Source organism: Sander vitreus, chromosome 1 (assembly GCF_031162955.1).
Source record: "Sander vitreus isolate 19-12246 chromosome 1, sanVit1, whole genome shotgun sequence".
In the NCBI taxonomy this organism is placed as follows: domain Eukaryota; kingdom Metazoa; phylum Chordata; class Actinopteri; order Perciformes; family Percidae; genus Sander; species Sander vitreus.
Genome location: NC_135855.1, coordinates 35,632,206 through 35,656,066, shown reverse-complemented (window position 1 = coordinate 35,656,066; position 23,861 = coordinate 35,632,206). Strand labels below are relative to the sequence as shown.

The window sequence follows — 23,861 nt, the reverse complement described above, 5'->3', positions numbered from 1 at the left end:
GAAACAGCTGCTGATGTTGCCAATTGTTGCATCAGCTGAGGACAAACAACATCGTTCCCTGTATCCTAGCTGAGTGCTGCAGGGACCCTCCTCCCAAATGGCCGGTTGTTACCACAGAGGCTGCTCTGTATATATTTTTCCACTGTGGATGAAATCCCAGCATGGGTCTAATGTTGAACCAAAGTGCACCTAGATAGTGCATCTATGTCTTTCATTGCATTTGTTTTCAGCTTCATATGGACCTTTTTTTCTCAATATACCCAAATGATCTTCCACTCTACAGGAAGCACCCCCCCCTTTTTACAGCCTCTCAAGTACCTCTTCTGTGCACTTCCTTTCATCTCCATGTTTCAAATTAAAGGCTCCATCACCACGGTGTGTCCTCGGAAATGTTTATGGGCGAGCGCATTAGGGAAAAGTCAGAGCTGTTAGTAAGACGCTCGAGTCGAGTCAAGTCTTTTCACATATGCAGAGTTGAAGCTTATTTCCATAGAAATGTTCTCAGGAGGTTGTTGTGGAAAATCATTCTGCTGTTAAGAACCCTCATGGGTCATTCTACCCTCATTAATGGCAGCATTAGCTCCAGTTGTGCCCTGTAACTCCTTAGCAGCTCTTATGTGCAACTCAAACACTGACTTGCTCTTGTTTTACATATAAACGTTGATTTGTTTTACAGCTCCACCAGCTGTGTGATTTGTTTGAAGTATTCGTTGCAAAGTTTAATTGGGCCTAATTAACATGCATTTGATCAAATGTTATGACTCCCTCTCCACTTCGCATTGCTGTCAATCACCGGCTAAGGCTGCATTCTTCCGCAGTTTCTTTGGCCCACAGATCACAGTTTTTCTTTCTGCTATGGGTAATAAGATTAGAGCCCAGTGTGAGACCGACACATGAAATGTAACAGCTATTTCGGTTTGTTCAGCTTGCTTTCATTTAGCTCCGGAGCAGCCGAACTCCCAGGGTTCAGGGACCGACTCTCTGATGTGTCCCCCTTAGTGAACAGGCTCTGAGGAGGCATGATGTCCCTGAGTCAATCTCCACTGACACCACAGCAGATTTTTACTCTCAGTCTCACTCATAGTGTTTCAGTTACTGCAACCGGAGCTTCTTGAACACATTTTAGGTTGAGGTCATGCAACATGATGAACTTCACAGACGAAAAAAATAAACAGTTTACATGTCGAATAACAGCAGTAAAAAAGCAAATATTTTGAGAATAAAAAATTCAACAGGGAAAAATGTGTTCAGCTCACTTGTCTTGTGCAGCTGCAGCTAATTACATTGGCTTGCATTAATTGAATATACAGTAAGCTTGATGAAATTACTTTAGAGCTAACTCTCAGTGCTACCAATGGATGCAGCCTTATCAGTCTCAAACATGTCCATGCAGTGTTTTAGATTAAATCTATGAAGTGGGTTTTGAGTGGCAGTAATCAATTTCTTGTCCATTTTGCACTTGCTGGTCACAAAGGGCAAAAAAGAGTGCAAATATCACCCAGGCTGTTGATGACAAACAAATGGAAAAACTGAATTGCTTAGCCGACAAACTTGCCATTCATCCACACATTAGTTTCTCTCATAACCACAATGAATGGAAAGAAGTTACACCAATCTTTACATGAAAAGTAATCTTAATATAAGGCTAACTAAACTTGTTTGAACATACTAGCGCAGCTATTTTTCTTAAATCCACCATGCATAGAGTTATTGTTCATGGTGATAAGGAGTCTTTACCGGTTTAACAAAATACAAAAAAGGAAAAGATAAATGCAGTGTTGCTTTTGTCTTGCCTATATTACTTTGTGTCTGATGCTTAAAATCAAAAGCAAAACAAACCTGATAAGGCCTGTGTCGAAACATATTGTTGCACTTTGATATATATGGAGTTAAAACGAACGGCCTACATTACTAATGTTTTTATTGCAGTACGAGTCCTGCTGTTGTCAGCCTTTGGGGAAAAAACTCTTGTGAATGCTCTGCACGAAGCAATCCTACTTTGCTGGTCATCTAGTGTTCTCTTAATAGGTGTTTTGGATGTGAGTGTGACAACCATGTAGCCTAGAAATCTAGACGCACCCTAGCGGCAGCAAATGTAATTTGCAGCCAGGGTCAGTCTAGCAACACTCAGTTGGCTTGCGAGCTGGAAAAACCAAATTCTGGTCAGGCCAGTCACATTGTGTATAGAATCGGTGGGCGGGCTTAACATAAGGACGGCAGAGTTGCGACTTCTGCGTGAATTCCCTGCTACTCTAAAACAAAGAAGATGGCTGCTGTTGCTGGTGAACAGCGGTCTTTCAAATCGCCTTTGGTCGCCGTTGGCGAAGGTAGAGCCCCTCAGGCGGCCGAGCAGGACGTCGAAGATTCAGAGGCGGCCGTCGACGAAGGCGAAACCCCTCTGGCGGCCATCGGACGAAGGTAGAACCCCTCAGGGCGGGGCCCCTCTGGAGGCCGTCTGTGAAGGCGAATCCCTTCTGAAGGCCGGCGGCGAAGGCAAATCCCTTCTGAAGGCCGGCGGCGAAGGCGAATCCCATTAGAAGGCCGGCGGCAAAGGCGAATCCCATTAGAAGGCCGGCGGCAAAGGCGAATCCCCTCTGGAGCCAGAGGATCAGAGAGGCCGCTAGCCAGCCCGGGTACGGAGAGGCCGCTAGCCAGCCGAGGTTCTGGAGGGCTGCTAGCCAGCCGGGGATCTGAGAGGCTCCTAGCCAGCCGGGGATCTGAGAGGCTCCTAGCCAGCCGGGGATCTGAGAGGCTCCTAGCCAGCCGGGGATCTGAGAGGCTGCTAGCCTGCCGGGGCTCTGGGCGGCTGCTAGCCAGCCGGGGATCTGAGAGGCTCCTAGCCAGCCGGGGTTCGGAGAGGCTGCTAGCCTGCCGGGGCTCTGGGCGGCTGCTAGCCAGCCGGGATTCTGGGAGGCTGCTAGCCAGCTCGGGGACACTAGAGAGCTCGGGGACACTAGAGAGACACTAGAGAGCTCGGGGACACTAGAGAGCTCGGGGACACTAGAGAGCTCGGGGACACTAGAGAGCTCGGGGACACTGGGCAGTGCTGGGACACTGGTCAACTCGGAGACACTCACTGACCATGTTGCAGGCTGGGTGCCAACTGGCAGCAGGGGTAGCTGACTGCTAGCAGGCTTGGAAGAAGATGGCCTGCTAGCATGTTGGGGTGATGGCTCACGGCTAGGAGTCTCCAAGAAGTCCTGAATCCACTCCGGCAGTGAGCTCCTGAGCCAGGGTCGAGTGGAAACTCTCCAGCGAGCAGACCTAAGAACTGCCTCCTTAGCTGCCCAACCTTGAGCAATTCTCCACTCCCCAACAGCGCAGATAAGCCTACATGTTAGGTCACAAAGTTCGTCCTCGAATGACTCTGCTGCATCCATTGTGGTCAGATCATTCTGTTAAGTTCTGGAGAATGAGTGGAGAAAAATGCGGATCCAAAATGCAGAGGCGGAAAACTGAGGAGTAGTATGATGTGAAGATTTAATTCCAAAAACACAAACAAATCCAGGGTACAAACAAAACAGGAATCCAAAAAAACACAAGGAGTAGAAACTGAGGAAGTCCAATATGCAAAAAGAGAAAACCGAGTAGAATAACAAAAGAGCACAGAGACCAAAGGAAGACTTACACAAAACAGACTGGAGCACAAACACGGACAGGAACAAACCCCAGGGATACCGACAGGAGATGAAGAACACACGGGAATGCCAACAGGAGACAAGACTCACAAACACTCCAAAACAGAAAAACAATACAATGATCTGACACAGGACAGGGGGAAGACAAAGACTAAATACACAGGGTAACAAGGAAACACAAGACAGGTGACACAAGGCTGGGAAACAGGTGAAACACATTAGGGCAATCACAAGGGCGGGAAAACACAGGAAGTAAAACAAGACAAGACATAAAACAAGACTGTCAAAATAAAACAGGAAACAGAGCAAAAATACAAAACAGAAAAAACAGATTACCAAAATAAGACAAAACACACCAAACCCATAACATTTATTACACTAAAAAAAAGTTTTTAACGAAGTCAGTTTACTTCCTCGATTGCACCTTTTGGAGATTTTTGCCTCAAAAGCATTGTACAACAGAGACACATATTTGACACTACATAACACAACAAATGAAAAATAGCCTTTAGGCTAATTCTGGTCCTTTTAACCCATGTATAATCATGCATTTTATTGATTTGCACTGTCCCCTTCTTAAATAAACTGAATAGAAACACATCCTGTTCTCTCTTGGCAATGTACAGACCTCACTGTGGACAGTTTTCTTGGAAATAAATCACTCAGTAATTACTCAGTAATTTACTCAGTCAAGTGAAAACTGTTGATACGCGTTCATTTTTCAATGCTGTGAGCACTCACCTCCATAGTATTGGGATGGTGGCAGAAATCTCAGACGGATATCTAAAAACCTTATTTGTGAGGACTGACCCTTTTAGATGTCATTGTTTTGGTTGTCCTTTCAGTTATTCTGAACTCCCTCTTGGAGTTTTTGGTTGCTGGTTCAGTAATTGCTTCCCATATAGTGTGTCCTCATGTCCTGAGCCCTGTTTGCTGAGATGTTTATAGCTGATAACGTATCCATATCCTATATACCCGGGCCCGAGGATGAATTAGGATTTAGTAAGTCATTCGTGGGGGATTTTACCCATCTTGTCTCTCCATGTTGCTGGGGCCGATACAGGTGCTGTTATCCTACATATGTTTGCAGATGAGCTGAGATGAGCCGGGCATTTGGCTTCTGGGGGAGTCAGACCAGTACACAGACTGACAGCCACACAAATGGACAGATTCATGGTGGTGGGAGGCTGCAGCTACAAACAGACAGAAATACAGACAGATCCCTGGGAGTGCAAACCTGCAGGAATCATATCCACAGAGGTTGGAAATGTGCTAATCAAGGGCAGAGCCTGCCTGCATGACTTCCACAGTAGGATTGAAGGTGTGTGTGTGTGTGTGTGTGTGTGTGTGTGTGTGTGTGTGTGTGTGTGTGTGTGTGTGTGTGTGTGTGTGTGTGTGAGTGTGTGTGAGTGTGTGTGTCTGTCCTGGGTTTTTAGATAAGCTCAGGAAAACACGATGTGTCTCTACCCGGAGTGCAGCACCTGCCCTTATATGCTACAGCTAATCCGCTAAAACTGACAGCTTCTGCTTACTTTTTCTTGCTGAGTCTGGTCACACGTAACACCAGGAGCCAGAGAAACACCTGTGATGTGTCGCGAAGGTTTTATTCATCCTATACCACAGACCCCTTCATTGTCAAGTCATTATCATTAATGTTCTCAATGTAGCGCTGATGAGAGCTAAAGTGATGTGCGCTGAAAGGCGTAATGCAGAAGAAAGTGACATATTAATTGGGAGCAGTTTAGATAATCCTTGTCTTTATTCAGCCTGCGATGATGGGAGCGGCGGCGTGCGTCTGTCTTTTGTGGCATTGGCGAGCGCCGCTGGCTGAATTGGCTCTCACTCAGTAGCATTAAAGAGTAATTGGCTGTGTTTGTACTTCTGTGAATCAATCAGGTTCTCTGTGGGAACTCTGCCTCCACCGTGTAAAAACAAGGATTTAATGACAGGGAACGAATGAGCAACAGCGCCCGCTCCTCCTAAGTATATTCTGTATATTGTCGAAAGAGGGGGTCGGGGGGTTAGTGGTGGGGTGAGATACAAAGAGGACAGGCAGTAAGTAAGGTCGATAAAGACAAGGACAAGCTAAAAGGCAGCAGTGCAAGCCCCTGCCAACAACTTGCTGTAAGCTGTGCCCTTCGTAAAAGTTAGTTGATTGTCTTCCCAGACAAAACTCATGTTTAGTAATCAACTTGAAAGTCCTAGACATTCCCACCAGCGCCTAAATACACCAGAAGACAGGATGATGCCTGTACTTAATAGAGTGTTAAAATACCCATGCTACTCGGGCGCCCGGATAGCTCAGTTGGTAGAGCAGGTGCCCATATATAGAGGTTTACTCTGACCTGCGGCCCTTTGCTGCATGTCATTCCCCCCTCTCTCTCCCCTTTCATGTCTTCAGCTGTCCGGGCAAATAAAGGCCTAAAAATGCCCCAAAAAACATCATCTAAAAAAATAAATAAAAAATGCCCATGTGTTGGGGTTCTGGGATAGAACGTCTTGTAGAGATCATGTAAATATTTTTTACATTTTAAGAAATGATATAATTTAGGTAGCATAGCATTGCTGGGATTACACTGCATACAGAAACAATAAATGACAACATATAAAAGAAAGGAAGAAAAGAAATATTTGTAACAAAAAATAATAATTAAAATAAAATAAATACCAATAGCTTATTACCTAGATATGTGTTTGTAAAATATACATACAGTATATTGTAGTGTGATACATTCAAGTCGAGTAATACTTTTACAACAGCGACTGGGTAACAGAGATATACCCTGTATTAGATAATATTTTTAAGATTACAAAGATTCATTGCAGAAAATTCTATTTTAATGAACCCTTAATTGTACTTTGACAAGTTAAGGCCACATTCATTATACTGTATGTAGAAGGCCAAGAAACTGTCACAGGGAATGAATTGTCATCCATTCAGTATTATCAAGTCTGCCATTCCTCTAAAATTTGACATAGGAGTCCTGCTTTCATACAATGGCGGCATCATTCCAATCCAGAAAGAACTGAACGTCACCGGACTCCATTACTGTATCACAATAGGTCTCTATTTAATCCTGGGTCACCACGGAAATCTCACCAGCTGATCCACAGGTCAAGAGATATATGTCTGCTAAAGTCTAGCTAGAAAGGTCAATGGTTCAAGCCCACAACCAGCAGGATAAATGTCAGTGGGAAAACTGAAACAGCTCCCTTATTACCACAGCTAAGGCGCCCTTGAGCAAGACCATTAACCCCAAACTGCTCCAGTGAGCTGCTCAGTGGCCAACAGACTAAAGTTTGGTTATACTGTGAACCTTCCAAGGGTGAATTCAATCAACTCTGTGAGTGTGGAACAAGGACTTTTTGAAAAAAACCAAAACTACACCGGTTAAAGGATAATTCCAGTTTATTGCAACTTGAATTTTGTACATTTGGCCCACAGGTTCTATCTTAAGAGTGCATCAAATGCATTAAGTGCATCACTAAGTTAATTGCTGAGATCTTGGAGGCGGCAACATTGCTGAAAACATGTCAGACTGGGCAAGAAACACAGTCAGACTATTTTATGGGTTTTAAGCAAACACACAGATTAGCCAATCTTATTTGGTTAAAGCATCAATCACAGTTTACAGCCTCCCAGAATTGACTTTGACTTATCCTACTAATATGTAGGTTATGCACCACAATTGATGCCACAATTGAGCAATTAAGTTGGTTAGTACAATGTTATTATAACTGATAAAAACGTTGAAATAAACTGAAATTATCCTTAAATAAAGGTTACATAAAAAGCATCCTGTGTGCGAACAAACAAGGAGATGGACAGACGGACAGACAGGGGTAAAAATAACAATAAAAGCCCTCTTTTCACTGCTTAAACAAAGATAATGAAAGAGAGGACAGTGTTGGGAAGTACAAGCAGTAGTGATAGCCAAGCTCTGTCCATGTTCCTGAAATACTGAGAGCGTGAGGAGAGCTTCTCTGTGTGCAGCGGGTGGATTGACTCGGCCTACTGTGCAACACTGGCAGAAGTCTGCTCAAGTCACAGTGGGTGAGCACTCTGGTAAAAGGTCAGTGAAAGACCTGTAATGAATTACAGTCATTTCGTTGAATGACTGTGTGTGTGTGTGTGTGTGTGTGTGTGTGTGTGTGTGTGTGTGTGTGTGTGTGTGTGTGTGTGTGTGTGTGTGTGTACTGCTACTCCTCTGAGTCCTTCCTCTCCCTACATGTCCCACTTCTCAAACTCTCTTCTGGGTGGCATCCATCGCCGCCATCTGCACTACACTGACTGCATGTAACACAGCCAACGCTGTCCTTGGCATCACTCTGTTCCCTCGCCTCATTCCTCATATGGTTATTTATCCCTGCTTATTCCCATTCATTTTCAGGACCATTTCTAGGCTGGAGGGGATTGGGGTGGTAATCCTCGAGCCACAGGGCTTGCTGGCTTGCTGCTCTGCATGGTCTATGGGCTAAAATATTCCAATTTCCATTGGAATCGAGTCTGAAAGCTCCAGCAAAATGTATTTGCTCCAAGGAGCCTAATGGGAGTGAGTGCATATTTCCTAAAGGCCTGTTTTATTTAATTAGCATGAATGGTGTTTCACCCCAAGCGTTAGGACAATTTGCTATTCTCTATTAGCTCGTTTGTGATATGTCATATGTCAAGTGATTGTCAGTTTGTCTCTATCACACAGTTAAGCTGGCTGTACTTCTAGTCCTTGTTTCTTACTGTTGAGAAAGCAATCTTCCCGAGAAATGAAATGATCATCACTACTGTAATCTTTTTTTTTTTTTTTTTTTTGGAGGAGCCACATTTGAATAAAGACTGACAAACCTCAATTTAAGCAGTACATTTGTTCTAGTAAAGCTGAGGACTCAGATGTGAACTTATCTCACACTTACAGACAATCTGGTCTTTACATTTGAAAAATGATAGGGCTTAGGCTTCTCAAATGGTAGGCAGTACTCTCTAATGTGGGGACACACTCAAAGCAAACAGTATAAAGCTGCAGTTGCAGTTCGGGTGTGAACTAAATAAATGGCCGGTGTTTCCTTCATAGGCAGACTCAGGCAGACATTGCCATTAGCTGACCATGTAGCACTCTATCACAGGGTTGTTACAGACATGCATGCGGAAATGTAGTCTAAGCTCCTTTTCCACATCCCTACTGATGTTCAGTACTGGAACACGCCATCTATCAAACACTGTCTTTGTCCCATTTCAGTTGCCACCTTCTTTGAAGGACGTGGCCTACAAAGGTGTTACCTCTGGAGGACTGAAGGAAAGTGGACCGGTCTTGCACTTCCTTCCCAGATGAGACAGTCTAGTCTCACCTTAACCTACACTAATGGTGCATTTTGGAATCCTCGTCAACTCGCAAAGTTGAGAATTTAAGTTTACCAAAAATTTGTCTGACTTGAATGCCCAACAAGAAGGTGAATAGCAGTACAGGCAAGATCCCTGATTCCTGACTTTAAAGAATAGGTTGTGATGTTTCACTTGGAAGTTTACCAGGTTACTCGTAAACACTAGTCATGTTTCCATCACTGTATAGTTATGCGCATTTTGAAGTATCGCATTAGAAAATGTGGATGGAAATGGAAAAACTCGAAAATGCTTCCTCATATTCGCAAAAAAAAAGTTTGTACGCTCATTTGAGGTGGTTTTCGCCTTTTTGAAAAAGAGTTCATGTGTAAAATGGGAGATAGAAACAGCTTTGCTGAATAAGTTGTGACGTAGCGAACATGTAACTCACATGACTAAAGTCCCATTATCCATCGGATGGGGGAAGGATCGGGATATGGGTCCCATCCAGTGCGCCGTAAACTTGTGGCACAAGGTGCGTAGTGGAGATGCGGTGCGCTGTAGACTGTGCCTCAGCTACGTCAGGTAAAGTGACAAATTGGTTCAACAGCTTGAATCGTATGGCCCTGCACACCGGTTATACACAGCAGTGAACGGTTGTCTTGCTGACAACAAATGTCTCTACCACAACCCTGTATCCTGCACAGGTGGCCAACTTGTACAATGCTATCGCTCTCCATTTAGCCAAAGAACTCTTTGATTTAGCAAGCCGGTTCGCAATCTACAACCATGCGTAACGTCAACTTGTGACAAACAGCTGGTAAAACAAACTACTTGGCAGTGGAAAGCAGCAAGTATACTTTGATTATGTCCGCAGGAAAGGACTTTTTGTAGCCTGGTTGACACCACACCCTTCTCAGTTGTAACTGAGAGTGGGTCTGGGCAAGCTTCATTCACAGCTCATTTCCAAAGGGGCGTCACCAACGGACGCCGCTCAAATTTCCAGGAAGTTCTTCAGGGTTTTCCAAGGCTAGACTTTTTGGACTTGGAGGGGGACAGGCCATGTGATTTATTCTTGTATTCTAAAGTAGACCTCCCACGGAGTCAGCCTCCGAATCTGGACCCAGCTACCATCTCACACAGATAAAAAAGAAAGAAAAAGACTTAAGGTCATTACCTGTGTGTTTTGTTGTAAGGTGAAGATATAGTTTTGGTCGAGTCTGGAGACGGACATACGCTCCTGCTCAGTTTTCCCTTCAGTCACCCCTAATCTGTTAATTACAGCAGAGACCGCAGGGACAAATGATCATGTTCCACAGGGTGGTAATGACACAATTATGACTAAGAGGACATCAGTCATCTCCACTTAGCTCAGACAGTGTCCTTGGCCTGGTACACACACACACACACACACACACACACACACACACACACACACAGATGACTGAGTGTCATTAAACTAAATCACTCACACAGAGTTACTGAGCTCAGGGCTTTTTTTTAAAGATCCAGTGCCATCCCAAGTAAATGCACAGGCTGTGATAAAAACTATGTATCAACAGTGTACAGTACAAATCATTCTGCTCTGCCTAAATAAACAGTATATCAAATGATGAATGAATGCATGAATATTACATCTCCGTCTTCACTTTTTTGAGGGAATGATGAGATAGATCTGTATGTATGCCAAGACTCTAAATTTACCCCGAAGTTTAGCTTTGTTCGTGGGATTGATTTTAGCCGTCAGAGTACATGTCAAGGATTTTCCCTTGGAGTAGTGATTTTCTGCTCCGCTCCACAAAGCACGACAGCTCAGAGTGGTTTATGACCCAAATGTTCTGCCAGGCTGCCTTACATTCACACCATATTTAACCGCTGACAATTAAACCCGCCAACAACCTTTCATTGTAACTGTCACAGCAGTAATTTAATGCTCCAGTGCAACCAAGATGAGCCCCGACTTTATAAGGAAGCAGAGGCGATGCCAGGCACACATCATGTCTATGAAGAAAATGCATACACATGAGCAGCGGGTATCCAGCCTTTAACTTTGAAAAATAATTCAGTCTTAAATGAGAAAAGTTGATCTACAGGAGAAAAAAAACCTGTAACCAATACAAAATGGCCCGAGAACCTTACTGCATTATGTTCCCTTATATTTCCATATATTGAACTGTCACCTGCTGCCTTAATCTTGCGTTTTCCTTTACAAAAATAAAAACATTTTCACCATAAATTGATAAATAGAAATTCACCAGAATGCAGGAAATGAACTGTTCGACGCCTAAACAGTTTGAGCCTGGTCAATAACATTTATTTATGTAACTTAATTGTGTGGCGTTAGATGACATATATACCACAACTAGGGCTGCTTATTTATGGAAAAAAATCATAATCACAATTATTTTGGTCAATATTGAAATCACGATTATTTAACATGAATACTAATTGACTTTTGGAAAGATTGCATTGAACCTTTAAACACAGTGAAATAATATATTATTTTATTCCCCTTGAATTAAATAATATAAAATATATATTTAAATGTTGGCTGAGTGAGTTTAAGCCTTAAGAATACAAGACAAAATGAGAGTTTACTTGCCAAACGTAATAATTGCTTTTCTTGATTACACTGTTTTTGAGATTGTTAGGAGCCGGAATTGAAATCGCGATCAAAATTTGTTACTTGCACAGCCCCCACAACCACCAGCACAAAGACAACACACCACATGTGTAAGAGATAAAAATCAAGAGCATTTTTAAAGTTTAGATCAGGATCAGGTTGAGAAGCGGGAGCTTTTTCTGAGACACTGTATCCAAAGCTTCTAAGAAAACAAACTAAATGTCATATTGATACAAACATGATATGATGGTGAAACATTTCTATCAATAATCACAAAACTTAAAATAACAGTGCAGAAAGTATCTAAGATGACTCAAAACTGCTTATGTGAGCTGATAGGAATGCACCTCTTCACAACTGTTCCAAGTATTTCTCTGTAAACAAGTCCCATTTAGGTCACACTTCCTCTTGACAGAAATATCATGTTATTGTAGACTTTTTTGTCATCCACATAATATATTCCAGACATGGCACAGCATTAAACGTTTAATTGCACCATACAATCATAGCCATGCACACTTATATAAGCCTGCAAAAAATCCACATAACATGCAGCAAAAGTATCTTAGTGTCATCACAACTTTGAAAAAAAAAAAGCGAGTGGGCAATGACTTCCGTAACGATGATAACATAAAGGATCAGACGCAGCACAGCACAGCACACAAAGGCTCAGACTCACATTCAGACACGCTACACCATTCACCACCAAACATTAGCCAGATGGAAAGCACAATGGCTGTGGAAGAAGTCATCTACACATTGTTTGAGGTGCTTATTGCTGTTGCCTGCTGTCTTGGTAACATGTTGGTTATTTTGGCACTGTGGAGCAGTAAAAGCCTTCAACAGCCCACCTACTGCCATGTTGTCAGTCTGGCTGTGGCTGACTTTATGGTTGGCTGTGTGACCATACCGCTGGCTGTGGTAGTTGACGGACGAGTGAAGACTTCTTTCTACGGCTGTCTTTTCGTCAGCTGTATGCGCATGCTGTTGACCCAAGTCTCAGTTTTTGCTCTTGCGGCTATTGCTGTGGACCGCTTCCTCCGGGTGTATGTCCCCCTCAGGTAATACTTTTTCTGGATGGTTTATTGTGCAGAGAAAAGTAACATAGTGCTGCTAAGCATGTCTTTGAATCATATTTGTATCCATCTTATCTCAACATCATCTCTGGCCCTTTGCATATCTTGAACTATAAAAAGGCACTCATTTACTGTACATCCCTATAATGAGTTAATGATAGTTACTGTGCATTTTAAATACATAATTAGACATATCATTAATTAGTGTTTTTCTGTTTAGGTACAAAAGGACTGTAACACGGAGACATTGTTGGCTTGTTGTAGCAGCATGTTGGCTTGTTGCAATACCACCGAGCTTTGCTCCCATGCTTGGATGGTACGACCATGAAACCTGGTCTAAGTCAGTTAACTCTACCATTGTTTGCAGGTTTGTAGATGTGATCCCCATGTCATATCTGGTTTACTTTAGATTCTTGGTTTGCTCCGTGATACCTCTGTTGGTGATGGCTGTATTGTACAGCTACATTTTTTGGAAAATCCGAAGAAACCTTCGAGAAAAACCAGGCAACGGTGCCCAAGAACAGTCTCAGGTCTACCTAAAGAAAGAAAAACAGCTGGCAGGATCTCTGTCTCTGGTCTTGGCTCTGTTTGCCCTGTCCTCGCTCCCACTCCAAATTATGGACTGCATATTTTACTTTGGTGGGCCAGATTATCTACCAGTAAACGTTTTCTATGTTGGCATCCCGTTATATCATGCTAACTCAGCTGTAAACCCACTTGTGTATGCGTTCAAAGTACAAAAGATCAAGACAGCCTACCTGAACCTGTGGAGACGGTATATTGCATGTGGAGAAGAAATTCAAGGATCTCCGACAACCCAGTCGACTGACAACAATCTCAATATGGTGGCCAACAATGAGTGAATGAAGACTTGTGTTTTTGTTTGCTTCTTTATTCTTAAAGTTCAGTTTTTGGCTGTTGAGCATAGTTAAACATTGTAAACCATATTATATTAGATGTGGGTGATTGTTGCAAACTGTCACTGTCAAGGAAAGGGCAACTTTCAGTGTCCTACAAGCTTTAGTTTCATATCACTGTTGTGCTTCTGGTTGTACTGAAGTTCCAGTTCGTTATGTCAGTTTCACAGGAAGCACACACTGTGTTGGGAATTACCTTCTCTATCTTTGAAAAATGCTTTAACTTTTATGACAATAGAAAGATAAATTGTCATCTTAAGCATTATTGTCATTGTCATCATTACTTTGGGAACATTCATTTTATGGCATGTAGCCGTTTATACCTGACTAGAAAAATAAAAATCCATGTGTAATGTTCTATAGTCAAACAGCCTTGTAAGAGAACTCTTTAGAACTTCAGACCATATTAGACAGGTGTGAGCTGTAGGGTAATTTCTTTAATCTGTTGTTTGATCCATTGTATAGGATTGGATAACAGACATCTAATTAAATGTGTTCCCCTATTGAAAAGGAAGTGAGAAGAATTACACATTACACCAAAATTGCACAAAGAGTGCAGTCAAATACAACACCACAAAATACAAGAGTCAAAGAGTTGAGTCAACTCATTTTGACAACATTCAAACCTTACGAGTATCACGCAGGTAGCATTTATTGCAGAGCTGTTGTACTGGATAGCATAACGTTGCACAGATGTTTATATTTTTCTGGTCAATATCACCAATATGTGACCAACTACCAGTTGTACTACCACCGTTAACAAAAATCAAAAACAATATACCATAGAGATGTTCCTTTTTTGTACCAGTTGATAAAAACTGACGTATTTTTAACAAGCAATCCCAAGAATAATCTGGCTCAACGATGTAATGGAAAATTAGAATCTGTTATACTGTTGTTTAGTCTTTCTTCTGACTCTGCAGTTTCTATTCTCATACAAATGTTCCAGACCGAATGGCAGGATATTCTGATGTATGCATGCACATATGACACTGCTCACACCTCAAGCTCACACCTGGAGGTGTTTACCACAGAGCTGGTTCAAAATAGCCTTCCTCTTTTTTTCCCCCATATGCCAGAATAGATAGGCGGTGTGTTTGTTTTTAGTTTTATTGTTTTCTTATGAAGAGATATTTTATTTATGATATTATAAACTAATATTTGAAGTGCACACAGCAGTATGTAGTGTAGCAGTGAAAAAGTGATTTGACAGGTACATTGATTTAATTCAAAGCAGGGACGTCACTAGAATTGAAAGACGGGGGCTTAGCTCCCAGGCTATGCAAAACTTTCTCTTGCAAAATCTTACTATCAAACGTTACTCTAATGTTAGCTTTTAGATACATCAAAGCTGCATGGGGGGAACTTACTTAGGCCAGACTGTGCTCCTGCTGAGTTCTTCTGTAGGCTATGACTTAAATGCTATCCATCTGCTCGTGTAAAGTAATATTAATACCTAATTCCTCTCTCTATTAGATAAGTTGTCAAAATAAGACTATTTAATTACACTAATTACTGTTACTGCTCGGTAGATTCAGGAGGGGCGAAAGTGCGAGTGTCATTAAGAATACAAGACAAAATGAGAGTTTACTTGCCAAACGTAATAATTGCTTTTCTTGATTACACTGTTTTTGAGATTGTTAGGAGCCGGAATCGAAATCGCGATCAAAATTTGTTACTTCCACAACCACCAGCACAAAGACAACACACCACATGTGTAAGAGATAAAAATCAAGAGCATTTTTAAAGTTTAGATCAGGATCAGGTTGAGAAGCGGGAGCTTTTTCTGAGACACTGTATCCAAAGCTTCTAAGAAAACAAACTAAATGTCATATTGATACAAACATGATATGCTATGTCTGGGATTACTGTAACTGATTGGTAAGAGCAGCATGATAGACAACTGCAGCACAATACTAGTAGGTGTAATAAAAGAACTCAACTAATACCACTTTAGCAGTGTGAAGGTGGTTTTGGTTAATTTACCTTTTGGGCTCCAGTGTGGTAACTTCAAAACATGGTGAAACATTTCTATCAATAATCACAAAACTTAAAATAACAGTGCAGAAAGCAGCTAACTGACTCAAAACTGCTTATGTGAGCTGATTAGAATGCAACTCTTCACAACTGTTCCAAGTATTTCTCTGCAAACAAGTCACATTCACTGTAAGTCACACTTCCTCTTGATGGAAATATCATGAGGGTTATTATTGTAGACTTTTTTGTCATCCACATAATATATTGCAACAGCACACATATATTTTATTTTATTATCTGGAAAATAATAAATTTTCCAGACATGGCACAGCATTAAACCTTTAATTGCACCATACAATCCTAGACATGTACACTTATATAAGCCTGCAAAAAATCCACATAGCATGCAGCAAAAGTATCTTAGTGTCATCACAACTTTGACAAACAAAGTGATTGGGCAATGACTTCCGTAACGATGACATAAAGGCTCAGACGCAGCACAGCACAGCACACAAAGGCTCAGACTCACATTCAGACACGCTACACCATTCACCACCAAACATTAGCCAGATGGAAAGCACAATGGCTGTGGAAGAAGTCATCTACACATTGTTTGAGGTGCTTATTGCTGTTGCCTGCTGTCTTGGTAACATGTTGGTTATTTTGGCACTGTGGAGCAGTAAAAGCCTTCAACAGCCCACCTACTGCCATGTTGTCAGTCTGGCTGTGGCTGACTTTATGGTTGGCTGTGTGACCATACCGCTGGCTGTGGTAGTTGACGGACGAGTGAAGACTTCTTTCTACGGCTGTCTTTTCGTCAGCTGTATGCGCATGCTGTTGAGCCAAGTCTCAGTTTTTGCTCTTGCGGCTATTGCTGTGGACCGCTTCCTCCGGGTGTATGTCCCCCTCAGGTAATACTTTTTTTATTGTGCAGAGAAAAGTAACATAGTGCTGCTAAGCATGTCTTTGAATCCTATTTGTATCCATCTTATCTCAACATCATCTCTGGCCCTTTGCATATCTTGAACTATAAAAAGGCACTCATTTACTGTACATCCCTATAATGAGTTAATGATAGTTACTGTGCATTTTAAATACATAATTAGACATATCATTAATTAGTGTTTTTCTGTTTAGGTACAAAAGGACTGTAACACGGAGACATTGTTGGCTTGTTGTAGCAGCATGTTGGCTTGTTGCAATACCACCGAGCTTTGCTCCCATGCTTGGATGGTACGACCATGAAACCTGGTCTAAGTCAGTTAACTCTACCATTGTTTGCAGGTTTGTAGATGTGATCCCCATGTCATATCTGGTTTACTTTAGATTCTTGGTTTGCTCCGTGATACCTCTGTTGGTGATGACTGTATTGTACGGCTACATTTTTTGGAAAATCCGAAGAAACCTTCGAGAAAAACCAGGCAACGGTGCCCAAGAACAGTCTCAGGTCTACCTAAAGAAAGAAAAACAGCTGGCAGGATCTCTGTCTCTGGTCTTGGCTCTGTTTGCCCTGTCCTGGTTCCCACTCCAAATTATGAACTGCATATTTTACTTTTGGCCAGATTATCTACCAGTAAAAGTTTTCTATGTTGGCATCCCGTTATATCATGCTAACTCAGCTGTAAACCCACTTGTGTATGCGTTCAAAGTACAAAAGATCAAGACAGCCTACCTGAACCTGTGGAGACGGTATATTGCATGTGGAGAAGAAATTCAAGGATCTCAGTCAACCCAGTCGACTGACAACAATCTCATTATGGTGGCCAACAATGAGTGAAAGAAAATTTGTGTTTTTTGTTTGCTTCTTTATTCTTAAAGTTCAGTTTTTGGCTGTTGAGCATAGTTAAACATTGTAAACCATATTATATTAGATGTGGGTGATTGTTGCAAACTGTCACTGTCAAGGAAAGGGCAACTTTCAGTGTCCTACAAGCTTTAGTTTCATATCACTGTTGTGCTTCTGGTTGTACTGAAGTTCCAGTTCGTTATGTCAGTTTCACAGGAAGCACACACTGTGTTGGGAATTAACTTCTCTATCTTTGAAAAATGCTTTAACTTTTATGACAATAGAAAGATAAATTGTCATTTATCTTTTGTCATTGTCATCATTACTTTGGGAACATTCATTTTATGGCATGTAGCCGTTTATACCTGACTAGAAAAATAAAAATCCATGTGTAATGTTCTATAGTCAAACAGCCTTGTAAGAGAACTCTTTAGAACTTCAGACCATATTAGACAGGTGTGAGCTGTAGGGTAATTTCTTTAATCTGTTGTTTGATCCATTGTATAGGATTGGATAACAGACATCTAATTAAATGTGTTCCCCTATTGAAAAGAAAGTGAGAAGAATTACACATTACACCAAAATTGCACAAAGAGTGCAGTCAAATACAACAACACAAAATACAAGAGTCAAAGAGTTGAGTCAACTCATTTTGACAACATTCAAACCTTACGAGTATCACACAGGTAGCATTTATTGCAGAGCTGTTGTACTGGATAGCATAACGTTGCACAGATGTTTATATTTTTTTGGTCAATATCACCAATATGTGACCAACTACCAGTTGTACTACCACCATTAACAAAATTCAAAACCAACATACCATAGAGATGTTGCCATATGCCAGAATAGATAAGCGGTGTGGACCGACCGTACTTCCTTTATTGGTGATTTTTCGTGGTACAAAGTCCTGCTATATAGTCCGTTGCAGTAGCTCCAGCTTCAACTAGTGAAACACGGAGCGGAGCGTTATTATTGAACCCACGCAACTTCTAGGCAAGACCTGCCCTTCAATAGCATTCACACGCTACTATAGGTCAGGCATATATGCCTACGCAAGGTAACGTAACCCGATTTGTTCAGGTTCTATCCCCTGACCAATCGGCTATCCTAACCTTAACCACTCAAGGTCAATGCCTAACCCCAACCAATCAGCCTGCTTCATAGGGCGGGACTTGCCTAGAAGTTACGTGGGATCCATAATAACGCTGGAGCGGAGGCTCCGGACATTCCAGGAAGCGTGCTGGCCAATCAAAGCAGACTGGGCTTTTTCGGGAGGAGGGATTAAATAGACAGGCACTCCCACAGAGCGTCTCATACAGAGGGTGAATACAGGTGCAGCAGGCATGGGCAGTATGAGAAAAATAAAGTGTTTTTTTAACATTAAAGCATGTGAACATGGTCTAGTACAAATACAAAATGCAAGTATAGTCCTGAAAATTCTATATAATAGTTGCCCTTTAATGCCGCCTGGCGCTCTATCTTTTCAGTCACTCTCCACCTCGCTCGTTCACATACGTGCACGCGGGGGCTCGTTGAGTCTCCGTCTCTGCCTTTTCCACCAGCTGACAGAGAGAGAGAGAGAGAGAGAGATGAGCAAGACATAGCGAGTGCTTTGCTGTTGCAGGAAACATTCAGCTATTACACAAACTCCTAGGTACAGCTTGTGGTTAGTTGTGATAGCCCTTTTTCAATGTCCTCACTTTAAGACTCTATTGGCCTACAGCTAAAAAAAATGTGTACATAGCCAACAGAATGTATTGTCTCTGAAGTCAAAAATAAACTTGTTTCATAGTCATTTAATAAGGATTTACTTTCTGCCTGCTGTAAATGGTTATGTTGGTATGCATATTTACGAGCAATATCTGACTAAGTGGGCATTCACACCAGGAAAAGTGATCTGGCGAAAGAGTGTAAATGAAACGGCCCATTCCTGTGACGTACTGTTGTGTTCTTAAAACCCCAACAAAGCTGAAGTATACTTTATATTTCACAATTACTGTTTCTCATCAGATCATTCATAGATTTTGACGTTCCCGACCGCACTTGAAAGTGTACAAACAGTAATTGTGAAATATAAAGTGGTGAGAGAGAGAGAGAGAGAGAGAGAGAGAGAGAGAGATAGAGAGAGAGATGAGCGAGACATAGCGAGTGCTTTGCTGTTGCAGGAAACATTCAGCTCTTACACAAACTCCTGGGTAGTTCAGCGCTTGTGTTTAGTTTTTTACCCTCATAGTGTTTAAAGGCAGTGATGTTTCCCGTTTACTTTACGGGATTCTCACACCACCTCAAATCATAGCGCAAAACACACTGACAAGTCTGATCTCCGGTTACATGATTGGCCACTGCAGTGTGACATGGGTTGCATTTCTCCGAAAAGTGGGGTCAGTCTCAACTTTTCACTGCAGGCCCGCTGCGTTTTTTTAAGTGTCTCCCCTGCGGCAACCCCAGCCGCAGCCTAAACGCATTTCCCCCATTCAAGATGAATGGAAAGTACTACAAAGTACGTTTTTGCCGTACAGTCGGACGGCAGACACAGGCATTTAGACTGCGTGTGAACGCAGTCTAAATCATAAACTAAAGTATTTATTCTACGTTGCACTGATGCACTCAGAAGTAGCTCTCCATGCAGCTAAATGTGATTTTATTTTTTATTATGTCTCACTTCCTATTTCTGCTAGAAGTGTGACAAGACTCTCAGCTCAAGAGACGATAAACCTTTAATAAAGTTTCAGTTTGCGTTTACAGTTTGTTGCCATCCTGGCAGTTACTGGAGCTAAAAATAAAAAAAATTTGAAGGGGCATTGCGATCGGAGGTGTCTGAGGCACAGCCGACGGTGCTAGCATGAGATACTCTATCTGTCAATCAAGCAAACATACTTCACCAGTTGGGAATATATGTTATGTGTCTGAGGTTCTTTTTTTCTTTTTTTTAAGATTATTTTTTGGGGGCTTTTCCCTTTATTTGAAAGTGGATAGACATGAAAGGGGGAGAGAGATGGGTGATGACCAGAGCAAAGGGCAGCAGATCGAATTTGAACCCTAGGGCCCATGACTGACAGGGGCCCCAACAAATATGTAAAAACTAATATAAAATTATTAAGCCATCATCATTCAGTATATATATTTCAAATGTAATAATCAAATTAATGATCTCTTTGTTTTTACTTGTTTTTGGCAGTAAAAGTTAAATATCCCCATTGACCAAAAAGTAAACATCCATATTGACTGACCACCCCCCTGTATCTGCATGAAATGGTTTGGTCCTGCCATAGCGCACTCAGTGACAGACGGTGTTTAGTTTCAGTCAGCAGATGCGGCAGAACTAGCTACAGTGACCACGATGTTGCCAAGTAACGTTAAATCAAAATCTGGTTTTCAAAAAAGGAAAGAGAGAAAAGAGAGAGAGGAAAGACAAAGGAAAGGGTGTCAAACTGTAACCCAGTTTTTCACCAAAAAAGGTGGGTAGCCTATAGTCTGTGAGTGGTATTAACCTGTTGGCTTAATGCCCATAGTGAAATAAGATAGCTAGCTACAGACAAGTGTTAGCCTACATTTAATCACCATTTAATCAGTGCAGGGAAACGTTTAGCAAGATATTCATATTAAATCATTGTCCCTGCCCCTTTTAGCAGACTTAACAACAGATGAGTTAGCAGCAGCCCCCCCCCCCCAGTCTCCCCCTAACTGTGCCCCTCCCTGTCCCAGTGAAGAAGGTGAGCAACATTGTGTTCAATGACATGCCAGTTAGCATCATTGCGGGGAGTCTGTGAGGATTTCTCTGTCTTTCATTAATAATTATAATAATAATTAACAATAATAATAATAACTTTGTTTCCATTTTGTCAAATTATACAATAAAAATACATTGAGACTGTAAAAGATGGCCTTCAGCACATTTTTTATGGTTGCTTTTAATCTTGCATCAACTAGTGAACTGCATACTAGACTTGCATGCATGTACAAATCCCCAGCAGTAAATATTGTGCTAGTACTAGTATTGAACTACAAGAAGCAAGACAGTTGCAAGCCTTTAATTAGAGTTATGTAAAGCTTTTGATGGGACAGTTAGGTCCTAGAGATGTGGTGACAACAGCTGCGCAGAGGGGGCCCAATTAGATTTTTTTTGTCATGGGGCCCAAAGTTCCTGGCGGCGCCGCTGCAGGATTCAGCGAACATGGGGTGAACCCCCTTACTGGGTGAGCTAGAGGCCGCTCCAGGGTCTGAGGTACTTTTGAAGCCAACATCCTGCATTCCAAAGTCTGTTTCAGTGTGAATCATTACAAACCAGAAGTGGAAATGTACTCAAAGAAATGCAGATGACACAACAGCTTTATGTCATTTAGATCTCTTAAGAAAACGTTCCAACCAAATTCAGCCCAATTTTACCTCGATGTTTGGATGTCATCTATAAATCCTAAGTTATAATGCTCTGTTTTATACTGTATATTGTTTTGACCAGCCCTCCTGAACTGTACAAGATGTACGTTGCAAATTTGCTGAAACACTACTTTAGCAATACTAAGTCGTCCAAAGATGAAAGTCTTCAATCTTTCTGTCCCCTTTCCGTCTTGATTGTTTGAATATTATGTATGTATATTGCGTCCTCTTCTATCTGCAGCCAAAGTGAATCTGAGTGTGTGCTTTTGCCTGCCTATTTTACATGGTTTTATATGTTCATTCTCATTCTCATATGGTCAATGTTGCCATTGCATAGGTATACAGCTATAGCAGAATCTTTCAAAAACGTGGCATGTTTTTGGAGTTAACAGCACCAAGTGCAAGAAGTTAAAGCTATTTTAACTTCAAACTCAACTGTGCCATGCTTCAAAGGGATTTTCAAGAGTCTCATAGCAACAGCGGAAGCCTCATCTAGTGCTTCCCCAAAAATATCTGCCAAATGCTCCCAGCTATAATACAAATGCTCAAAGTACAAAGGGACTCATCTCTCTGCACCTGTTGCCCAAAGCATGTCAACTGTGGCTTACTTTGAGGAGTGTAGTTTAGCCCCGGCTGCAGCAGTTCAGGCTGCCGGCACGGTGAGGGAAGAGCTCATCGATTTATTCAGGGTTTACACCCTGAAAGCTGCATGTGGAGCACTGTTATCATTTACTAATCTGGGAAATCTAAAGGGAAGTGGAGATAGGTATCTGCTATTTTGTAGTGCAAATGAAAAACTGACAGTTTGCTTAGTTGGCTCACAGTTTCAAATGATTTTGTTTTCTACCTGTGCTCATGCATTTCTTCTTGTTTATGGTTGCCTAGTGAGAGATATATCAGAGCATTACAAAGTTCTGCTTGTTTTTACCACCAGGGGGCTTATTAATGAATGAGCTTTCTCTTCAGTCGTCAGTTCAGTGCATGTTTTTTACACTAAATCCAAAATGACAGAACATGGTGTATGGAGAGATGTTAAGCATGTAATGGCAGGTGTAGTGTTTGAATGTTGTCAGTGGAAGGTCGCAAGTGAAGAAACACAAACCTGTGTCTTCTGTTTATCTACACGCTCCTTCCCAAAAGGCCTTCAACATTATTTTCTGTAGCTGGCAGATGGCTGCATTGAAAGGTTGAGTGTTAAGAAAGAGCAGCTGGTGGAGTTTTGGTTTCACCTTCATGTGATGAATGTCCTGCAGTGAGTGGAGAGGCACTCCCCAATGACAAGTCCTCTGATGGATGACATACACACCTAACTTGTGTACAGACACACACATAACACACACACACACACACACACACACACACACACACAGTTTAGGACTGGGTACCAAATTCAATACTTTTTAGGCACTGACCGAATTGCCTCTAAAGTATCGAGTATTGAAAAATGCCTTGTCATTCAATACCCAATTATGTGGTTATAAAATATCGTTTGGAAACTGCTATCGAAGTCACGGTATTGACATTGGTTTCGGTATTGAAAAGTTTTGAACGTTGAGTGTTAGAAATTTCTGAACTATTTGAATGACATTGTAAAATATAGATTTTTTTCTTTTTACATATCTATGTAATTCATAGTAAAAGTTGTCTCCACACCCACACCATTAAATACATTCATACATGGAAGTTACCCAGTACATTACATTACATAAGATTAGTTTGGCAGACACTTTCATACAAAGGGACTTTTTTCTCACTCATGCACTCTCATTGTGACTAGTTTGGTTCAGCATATTGCTCGTTACATCTGCAGTCTGATCTAACAGTCAATAAGCAGCTAACTAGAGCAGTTAAGGTTTAAGTGCCTTGCTCAAGGCTAACCTATCAATGATAATAAGGCATGGGGCAAGCACTGCGCTTTGACTTTCTGAATTTATCAGGATTGAACCAGCAACCCTCCGGATGCGATCCCACTTCTCTAAACTTCAGGCAATGGCTGCAGTTTTGCCAGCTGAGCTCAGCTGACTCAAGATACATCTTCACTCATCTTTCTGCAATATATTCTAATGTTACAGTTTTCAAGCTAAAACGTACCACAACACAATTTATTTTTACCCCAGAGAACCTTTATTACATTGGCAGTGGCAGCATGACTA

At 41.7% G+C, this 23,861-nt stretch overlaps 3 protein-coding genes across 3 annotated transcripts in view; all 3 read left to right on the top strand.

The window, feature by feature from the left end:
* Positions 1 to 23,861, top strand: part of LOC144520077 (protein kinase C-binding protein NELL1-like) — a 300,316-nt gene that overhangs the window by 122,508 nt on the left and 153,947 nt on the right. The gene's annotated exons all lie outside the window — the stretch shown is intronic.
* LOC144520085 (adenosine receptor A1-like) lies at positions 12,222 to 13,753 on the top strand. The gene is made up of 2 exons (XM_078253728.1): positions 12,222 to 12,633; positions 12,869 to 13,753. Exons 1-2 carry the CDS (start codon positions 12,293 to 12,295, stop codon positions 13,509 to 13,511), a joined length of 984 nt encoding a protein of 327 aa, XP_078109854.1. The 5' UTR covers positions 12,222 to 12,292; the 3' UTR covers positions 13,512 to 13,753.
* Positions 16,044 to 17,738, top strand: LOC144520091 (adenosine receptor A1-like). Its single transcript, XM_078253741.1, has 2 exons — positions 16,044 to 16,453; positions 16,680 to 17,738. The coding sequence occupies exons 1-2, from the start codon at positions 16,113 to 16,115 to the stop codon at positions 17,317 to 17,319; spliced, it is 981 nt and encodes a 326-aa protein (XP_078109867.1). The 5' UTR covers positions 16,044 to 16,112; the 3' UTR covers positions 17,320 to 17,738.